At 42.8% G+C, this 9,750-nt stretch overlaps 1 protein-coding gene across 3 annotated transcripts in view; it reads left to right on the top strand.

Moving 5' to 3' along the window:
• Positions 1-4,333, top strand: part of LOC106750436 — a 127,978-nt gene extending 123,645 nt beyond the window's left edge. For all 3 annotated transcript variants that reach the window (XM_014630783.1, XM_014630785.1, XM_014630784.1), the window contains exon 7: positions 501-4,333. In XM_014630783.1, coding sequence (XP_014486269.1) covers positions 501-620 — 120 coding nt within the window. In that variant the 3' untranslated portion in view covers positions 621-4,333. The remainder of the gene's footprint in view (positions 1-500) is intronic.
• The last annotated feature ends 5,417 nt before the right edge of the window (positions 4,334-9,750 follow it).

Consider the following 9,750-nt stretch of genomic DNA (forward strand, 5'->3'; position numbering starts at 1 on the left):
ACCTGTTCACTGTATAAAGTTGTTATTAAAGCTTTCCACATATTCTTACGGATTATCAATTCAAAAATTTTGAACTAAATCAGGAGCCATCAATCGATTATTCATACTTGAATTAAATTAAAATGTTAAAACCTGAATGAAAATAAACGTTGACGGAAACTAACGAATGTTAACATTTAATTATCTCATGACTGAAACAAATTACCGCCTGTTTTATGCGTCCCAGAAACATAAAAATCGTATGTATTATCACGCACGTACAGATTAAAATTTCTAAATTCTAAAACCATCCCTAAAATACTAGAAAGATATCAAAGCGTGGTTAAAAGGAATTAAAAGGAACGGCGTTATGTCGCGATATTATCTTGCGAAAAGAGAAAATATTGCCAACAAAACGCTATTTCGGCACGTTATCGGCTGAAATATCGATCAAATTGACCCGAGTACACCGCATTATTGTACAACACAATGCTGATACACGGTTTCCTTTGTTTGTGCAGAGCAACTACTTCGACTGCGACGACGATTGCGCCGACGCCGGTACGGAATTGGCTGCAGGCACTCCTATTTTATTGGACCACGCTCTGTCGCATCATCTGACTGTATGTTCCATACAGTAGCAGGCGACTGGCAGAACGAAGACTACGAGATCAGCCCCCGGTTAACCCGCTCTGCCACATTCACCGGAAGAGGATGATGACGTCGCCGGCACGTTGACATTTCCCAACAACAACAAAATGCGCAACGCCCCGCGCTCGAAATCAGGAATCTGCGTGACTAGAAGCAACCAGCGCGGCAACGGCATTATGCAACGATCGAATATGTAACAGGAATATATCGAGTCGTTCGTTTTGTGTTACGCTCATCCGCAAGAATTCACGCAAATATTTCCCCTCGCCAAATCATTTACCTGACAGTACGCACGATTGGGCGATTATTTGCCCGGCGGTATCTATCGGAAAAATTGAAGAGTCGCACTTCGTGGTCGACACAACATAAATTTTTATTCGAGCGCACCTCCCGTGCGCGTCCCATCGAGTGCACTCTATATAGGTTTTATAATCGTTTTCGAAACATAGTATATAAACGTCGTCGGATTTGTAATACAAGGGGTGATAGAACAACAGGATAATTTGTTGAAATTATCATTCGCGAGCGGTTATCCGCGCAGGTGTTATTTGTTTTTATCGGTGCAACGACTCGCACACTTGTTGTTGTATCGTCGAAAAATTCGACCTCCGGAAATTGCGTTCAGAAGCGACGGGAAAGCACGGCTCAAAAATCGGACAAATTAAATTATGCCAAATAGCGCCAAATTTACGATAGGAGATCTTAATTAATAATTAGCGCCTGCGTCGCGTCCACCATCGCGCTCCGACATTCCACGGATGAACGTATCGGTATTGTTTCATCGGATCGCGGTGTGTATATGAGAATTATATATCATATATATATATATATATGTGTGTGTGTGCGCGCGCGCGTATACACACATACACATAAAAACATATATATATATTATATTTACTACATGTTTTATTATTAATATCTACCTAAGTCTAGCGAAATACAGTTGTTGAACAGCAAGCGCTCGCGGCTAAATAAAGAAAAACGCTCCGTTTGGCGAATTAAGCGATTTCGAAACGATGTTATGTATAGACTTTAATATGTGTGTCAAACAGTTGAATATGTGTTCGATTAAGTTTTCTAAAATAAACCCCCTCCTGCCGGGAACTCCACGTTGAGTTGAGGAGATGTGTGTAATAACATAGCGAGTAGGTATTCTCAACCTGCGAGATGCGTAAAAATACAACGCAATCGCAATAATGAATAATATCCTGTTGGCGATGTCGTTACGTAAATTAAGTTACCGTGAGATAAAGTAGATGATAATCGGAAGGTTGGGGACACCTCTCGCGTGTAATTGTAAACGACGTAACGATAAACGAAGTTAGGCCTGAATTATGTTGCGAATTTCAAGCTGGGTGACGCATACCGAGAACAAACGAACGTGAGAAAGCGTCGTTCCCGTCGTGAACGATTAGGAAGCTTAGCGATATATATCGAAGCGAAGGGATTTCGAAGAGGGTCAAGTGCCAAATAACTCGTTGCTAAGCCAGATGATTAATCGAATTGTTAACGAAACTTCCGCGTATATGTTAATTAAAACGTTGCGCTATATATTTCGGACACTCCGATAAAATTTTATACCGTGAGCTGGAACAAAATATTTACCTCCAGATTTAATGGATAGGAATTCGATGCATTTTGCCCGCCGAAACTTTTTCTACGTTGAGTATTAAATTTCCATTGCCTTTGGGTTCGATGAGCATCGTGTTATTTAGGGTCAGTGCGTTCTGTAATTTAAGTTATAATTATACGATACTGTGTATTTTGTAATTTATCAGGGTCTACGAAAAGGGAAAACAATAAGCGCGAATGAAGCTTTCGATTCTGGTATATTTATAAATAACGAGGCATCTAAGTGAATCTCACCCCAGAGGATTAACAATCGATGAGGGAGCTATTGCAATTCTCATTGTGCTTCTTTTGGTGAAATTTTTATTGTGATTTCGTGTGCGGGATTGTTAACGGCAGCCGCGGAGCATCAATTATGCTTTATACAAATTCGCTTTGAGTTCGTGTAAACTCCCAATGAACACCAATAAGTAGTAAAATATTAATGTTATAACTTCCCACTCAACACGTAAATGCAATATAACGCGTACATTATGTAACAGTTACATTGTTGAGTGGAAAATTATAATTAATTGATATTATATCACTGTTAGCATTCACTGGGCTGTTGTTTTCGTTATTTGAATATGGAAATAATATTTCCCGAAAATCTGGTGTTACAAGAGGCTTCAGCAATAAATCCAGACTTTTTCTCCTAAAACGCCTGCATACGAGCGAAATTCTCGCGCAAAAGCGCACGAACAACCAGAACACGACACAACGCGACATTTTTATGTTTCACATTCGGGATTTCCGTAATCTCGCCAAAATCTTACTGCGACACCGTTACTTTTTACAATGAGACACACGTCGTCGTCGGAACTAGATATAATGAATAGATCTATATTCAATCTCGTCGTCACAAATTTCTTTCAACTCGGTGAACGATCGATGAACGAGTAGATTCGCGCTCTTCTTCTTCTGAACAGCCGTCGCCGTTTATCGCGAAGTCGTGCGAATAATAACTTCTCTGGAAACGATATAATTGTTTTCATTGCTAACACGCACAAAAGACAAACAAATGCAAAAAGGATCATCAGAGATGCCAGGCATATCGTCAGCAACCCGATCTTCTCGCTCTACAAAAAAATATCCTAAAGTCGCGCATTTTTTTATAAATATCACAAAATTAAAATGCCATACATCAAATGCATTCCAAATGGAATTTGCGAGTTATATTATTATATTCGTTGGCTACCAGAGATAAGTTAAGAACGTTATTCCGTTTTAGCGACGTAACTAAGGTGGTTATCACGTTGAAGAGAAAGTGAGAAAGAGAGGGAGAATCTAAAATAAATGATCGATGATATTTGATAGTTGACTCACGCTCTCCTTCGCGCAGTAACGACTGATCGATCAACGGCCTCGGATATCTGACGACATTTACTAATGTACCTTTTTTCACCAAGATGACAATTATTTATCTTCGTTGAGAAGGCGCGTCATAGCGGAATGTTAGTATGACCGAAGTACTATCACTAACGTTATTAAGTGTAGATAGAATGAAAAGGTGCGATTAAGTAGACGTAAGCGGGAGAGAGCTGTAAAATTGAAATTTACGTTTTACAATTAATACGTCGAATGTAATAATTTATAGAATTTGGATGTTCTCTGGATGATTTTATAGACAAATGAGGCAAATAAAAATTTTATTATCGGTAAGTTTTCTTCATATTATAGCGGGACACTTTTTAAAATTGTTATTATGTTTAATATTGTTATGTTGGCTCTAGTTAAATGTTTGTGTAATATACTTTAAGTACTTTAGATACATAAAAGATCATTCTGATATTTACTTTATATTTCCGGCTTTCTCCCGCATACATCCGCAGCCAATCGAGTTTTAGAGTGCACGTCCGTTGCGTCGGATTGGCTTCTTCTCATCGACGAAAGTAACAGCGCAATTAATAACCTTTCCGAATATATTCGAGAGTCGCGAATAAACTCGCGAGGGTATGTAATGCGAAATCTGTGGCTTCTAACCATTTTATAGTAACATAAATTGCGAGGGAAATTTGGAGGAGGTGATCCTCGCGAGCCGCTGCGGCGTACTCTTCGATAAAACTACCATTAAAGTATGATACAATATACTTGACTCTCGTTTTACTACTGTGTCCATTTTTAATCGCCCTTTTCCTAATCATCCACTTCCTAAACAACCATTAATGATAAAATTTCGAATACATTAAAATATATAAAGGTAAAGTTCAGAAATCCCAAAGATCATGTAATCCACAAATCTATTGAGGATCGTCTTAGTCACAAAATACGATACAAAAATAATTATTCAAAAATGAAAACAATTATTATTATTATTATGTCTATAATTAATATGACCAATAATAAATTTATTATTAACAGAATTATTTAGATTTATATGCTAATGGAAAAGATTTACTGTTGCATTCAATTGGATTTAATGATAAATTATCACAAAATATAGCCAGACAATCTCGTCGCAGGCTAATTACGGTATATTAATTTTGTACATATTCGATATACATTTCCATGGGATTTAATTTTCATTATTTGAGAGCGCCACCACTGTGCGTTCATTGTTTCTTGTATTATTATAACATTCTTGACACGATTTTCATTTTATCGTTTGATGATTATTAGACTTGCTACATACAGTTGATAATACAGAAAATACATTACCTATCTGATATCAAGGTAGTTCTCTCTTTTATTATCATGTGATAAAATAGAGACCTTCTTGATCATAAATCACTCCTAAAGCTAGAAAATTATTATATGATTGATTTGTATACAATGTATAAATTAGTTTATAAATAAAAATCGACTCAGCAGTTCACTGCAAAATTAAAACCTGGCCTTGGCTGATTTTTTTCTTTTGAGAAATTGTTGATATAAATCGTCATTATATTGTATAATTTATTATTTTACTATTTTCAAAAGCTTATAAAAAAAAGAACATCGGACATAAAACTTCTTCACTCGTTTGTAATAATTACAAATTCATACTTTTATGTTATATTGCATTTAAAATTAAAAATACGCACTGTCTCTTGATTTTTCGCTTCACATATGAAGTTAAAAATGCACATTTACACCTTTAGCCAATTATCATTCCCCGGATTATTTCATCATTTTCCAAACAAGTTCTGGTGGTTTTCGGAGAAGAAGTGAAATTTCACGTTCGTACCGCGGCATGTTCCACGAGTTATTTTCCAAGGGACCATTTTTCAGAAGTCATCCATCTCTCCGGCCGATATCTCATCGGTATAACCTTCGGAACGCGACGGTGGACCACGAGGGCGAGCATTTCGATCGCCCATCCACGGGATCAGTGGCAGATGGCACTTTGGCGAAGTTGAGGATCCACCCCCGGTGTCTTCGAGATGGGAGCGAGGCAGTCGGGATGTAAATTCGATTGGAAGCATCGGCTACGCCGGGATACTCTTATTTCCGAAGACCGAGGGTGGGCGTGAGCGACACCGGTAGGGAGGGTCTGGTGTCCTCCAGCTCGTTCTCCTGGCGAAAGGATGCCTCTGGGAGCGCCGCTTATATCGAGTTAGAGCCGTTTGAATACAGACACGCTTCCGGTTGGAAGGGGCCCAGGCTGCCGCCGGAGATATCGGAGGATCAAAAGTTGAAACCCGACCTTCCTCGCGCGACTCCAGCTATCCTTATATGATTACCCGAGGACCTCCTACCACACCAACGTTTCCTCTCCCCGGCGAAAGGGTATCGGGCGCAGCCCTACCTCGCGAGCCCTCCTCCCTCGCCGCCATCTTAAGACCGATGCACTAGTCTCGCACGACGCGTAGAATACTTAAGGATCCGTGTCTTTTGCAGCCCCCCTACCACCCCGACCTCCATCTTCCCGGGCGGCTGGAATGACGTGTAGTACGCATAAAGTATTCCTAAGAGACGATCCGTTCGGAAACTGAGTTACGGCTGCTACGTGGTCCAGATAGACGGCGATACGTCCGCGACATCGTCGATCGCGGAATTATGCACGGCGCTGCGGCGAAGACGAGGGATGATTATATTTCCGTTCGCCGGCGACTGGGTGTTACGTGTGCGGCAACGACAACACGATCTGGTGGGAGGATATTGGGATTGAAGGGAAGGTAGATTCTGAGAAAGCAATCGCCCTTTTCCTTACCTCTTTCCTTAGACCCTATCGCAACTGTAGATAGCTGATAAGCGGATAACCGATGATGACCGATGCTTTGATTGTTTCCGTCTCAAATTCCGAACTTTTGTATTCCTCTGTACTTCCCACTGCAATCTCTCTATCTTCTTTATATTTTAAATGCCAATTCTCTCTCTCTCTCTCTATCCCTCTCTTCCTTTCTCTCCTGGAAGTCGCCGAGCCATAAAAATGTCGAATCAATTCGTCTCATGATCACCCGCGACGTCGCGCTGTTGCGTCGCGCGAGAGAACGAGAGTTAGGATATACCGAAAAGGCGAGGAGAACTCGCTTGAACCTGCTCATCAATGATGCAACCGAAGGAGATACACGATGCCACGATGCTTCGGCGAGGCACGATGGATGTCCTTGGGGGTCGATTTCACCGGAGGACGACACAGGGCATCGACGAATAATCACTTTCCCGAAGTATCTTCTGACCAACATTCCCGTGGATGGCCGACCGCGCCGTGGACGATCATTTATTCAGGATGGGTAATGAATCGGACGCCCATGGGAGCGTCGTCATCGCCTTCTTGCGGATCGCCAAGCCTATTCGTGTGCTTCCCCGTTGATTCTCGAAGTCTTACTCAGAGACTTTACGGTCGGTCTCGCACGAATGTCGCTATCACAATACATAAGTAATCCATACAAGCACCGATGTCTCAACGCAAACGCTGACGAAGCACCGCTGGGAAAGGAATCCCACGAAAATTACGGTCATCTTCGGAGCCTCGGCTATTATCTACTTTCGATTTTAACCCGGGAATTCACAGTAGCAATATGCATGTGAGATACAATTATCACACGGAAGAAAAATCTAGTATTAAATAGCAAGGGAATGAACGGATGTATTTTCATTGAAGGAAACCAGAATTTCCGGTCTTATAAGAACCACATTTCGTAGAAACCGGTTGACGCAACCGGACTTTTTTCTTCCGTGCGCTGACACTTGCTGGAAAAATGGCTTTCTTGACTATAATTCTTTCACTTATGCGACTTATCGGTTACAAATACCAGAAATTTGGTCTCGAGTATATAAATCCCACATTTTTCAAAACGACCCCGTATTTGGCGCTGAAGCCACCTGAAAGATCCGCCGCGGCATTGTTCGCAGCCGTGCGAGCCGGAATTCGATCGATCCTCTGACTGTATTAAGTCGGTCCAGCCAGGAGAAACGACTGATTGATCACCGGGAGACGCGCGACGTACCCTCTCCTTACTCGCGGGCGTAAGGGACCATTTGTTTGCCTCTCACCGCTTTTCAGCTATTTGTTTAAAGTCGCGCGGGACACGCGGAAGAAAGAGAGAGTCGCCTTCGTTATTAGAAGAGCCTATTGACAAATGGCCGCTTTCGTGACAGTTCGTCGCGAATGTCGATCGCGAAGGTCACACCAGAAGGGGAAAAAAAATTATTACGAGAAAGTCGCCCCGTTCATTATCCAGCGAGAGAGAGAGAGAGAGAGAGAGAGAGACGGAAAACGTACAAATTCCTCCCGTAAACAAACTCGAATAACGCGTCCGACGGTTTCTCGTGCGGGGTCAAGTGATTCCGGCGGATTCTACGTCGGCGGCGGTAAATTGGTGAGACGGCGTGCTCGCGCGGATTAGTTACTACTATTCAACATAGCGACGGTAACTATAAGTGATTGTGAGCGAAATTGCGCCTGTTCCTGCAACGTTCCCGTCAACGGAAGGAACATATCTCCGTCACGATCCGCGCGGAACGAATTAGCGCGCGGCACGCAACGTAACGAAAATTGCATGAGCCGCCGCGCGAGTTCCCTAATCTCCCTCTCAAAAATTCCATTAGCCGCGCCTCGTCCGGCGATAATTGGACATTGACGTTTTTTAATCCGGCCGTCCCGCGGCGAACAAATGCGCGGCTGACGCGCAAATCCACGCAGCTTCCGCGACGCATTTGCGCGAAATGAGATTTCGGTGTGTGTTCGTCCACCTGACTGGTCTGTAAACTCCACGGGGGGATGGGGAGGGGGGGGGGGAAGCGTCACATGGCCCAACGCNAACGCGCTGAGACATCGCAAAAATGTGCAAATATAATCTCTGGCGACGAAAACTGGTGTGCAGATAATATTTGCCGGCTGACATTTTGCAGCTCGAGAGAATACGACGATAAAACGCGTGCGTGTATCGCTTTTCTCTGATGTAACAGTAATGAGGATAAATAGGCGGCCGACCTCGGGCCGGTACCTTACATTTTCTCGAGAGGTTTGAGGGAGAATCGTTTAGCTGAATTAAGAGTAATCGCGTATGCATCATGGTGCCAAAATAGACGGAGCGTGTTGTTCGCGCTTCGCTAAATTGATTCATATATACGTGCTCATTAGATAATCTCGATTAAATAAACGTAACGTCCAATTAGATGGCGTCGGCGAACATGAATCTTTATTTTTCTCTCTTAACAATTTAGGATATTAAATTCAAGGAGGTTGTAAAGTGAAATGAGCTTGATAAGAATTTAGTGAAACCTGCGCCACATATACATTGAAATAGTGTCCGACTGTTTGTACAATTAGAAAAAAAAATGAGCCATTCGAAAGCGAAAATATTTATAACTAAAATTGACACTTTTTTATAAATATACATAAAATTATAAGTTTGCTCCATATATATTGACTTTATAAAAATTAATAATTAATAATAATGCATTAGACTTCATAAACTTATAAGCGGCCCCTTTGATATGTCACTGAAAATACGACACCGAGTCTCACGAACTCCTTGAGGAAAAGATCGGGTGAACGGAGAGGAGAGTCCGAAATACAGAGAAGCTTGAGAAGCGTGAATTAACACCTTTGTAACTGATTTACGAGGGGTATCCCACGGTGAAGCGTTATTCCCGTCGACGAGGGCCGACACTACCGATCTCCATTCCAGACATTTCCCATCGACGGCCGATTACGGGCCGCGTCCTCGCGCGTCGTAACGTCGAGATCAGCCCTAAAGAATCGTCGCGCTATCATATTTCCCTTCATCCTGCACAGGCCGACACATCCGTACGTCGGATCCTCGCGCCACTACATCACTCAGAGTTGTCACGGCCGGGACAGGTTACGACGTCCTCGGTTTCCACCAATTTGGCGACACCGTTCGCGCGGACCTGGCCCGAGTTATTGCGGTAGCGACTCGCAGGACGGGGGATTGTAAATAATATGGAAAACCGGCGAGAGGGTGGAGGGGAAGGATGGCGTATAACGGGGGACGCGACCTCCCGGCCGTGCGCTCGACGCTCCGCCGAACGTGTGTACGTTCGGCAAGGACACGGAGAAAAGGAATACGAAAAAGGAAACGGAGCGATGGAGTTAGAGGGGGTAGGGGGGGGGGGGGGGGG

Source organism: Dinoponera quadriceps, unplaced genomic scaffold (assembly GCF_001313825.1).
Source record: "Dinoponera quadriceps isolate SergipeBrazil2010 unplaced genomic scaffold, ASM131382v1 scaffold5784, whole genome shotgun sequence".
Lineage (NCBI taxonomy): Eukaryota > Metazoa > Arthropoda > Insecta > Hymenoptera > Formicidae > Dinoponera > Dinoponera quadriceps.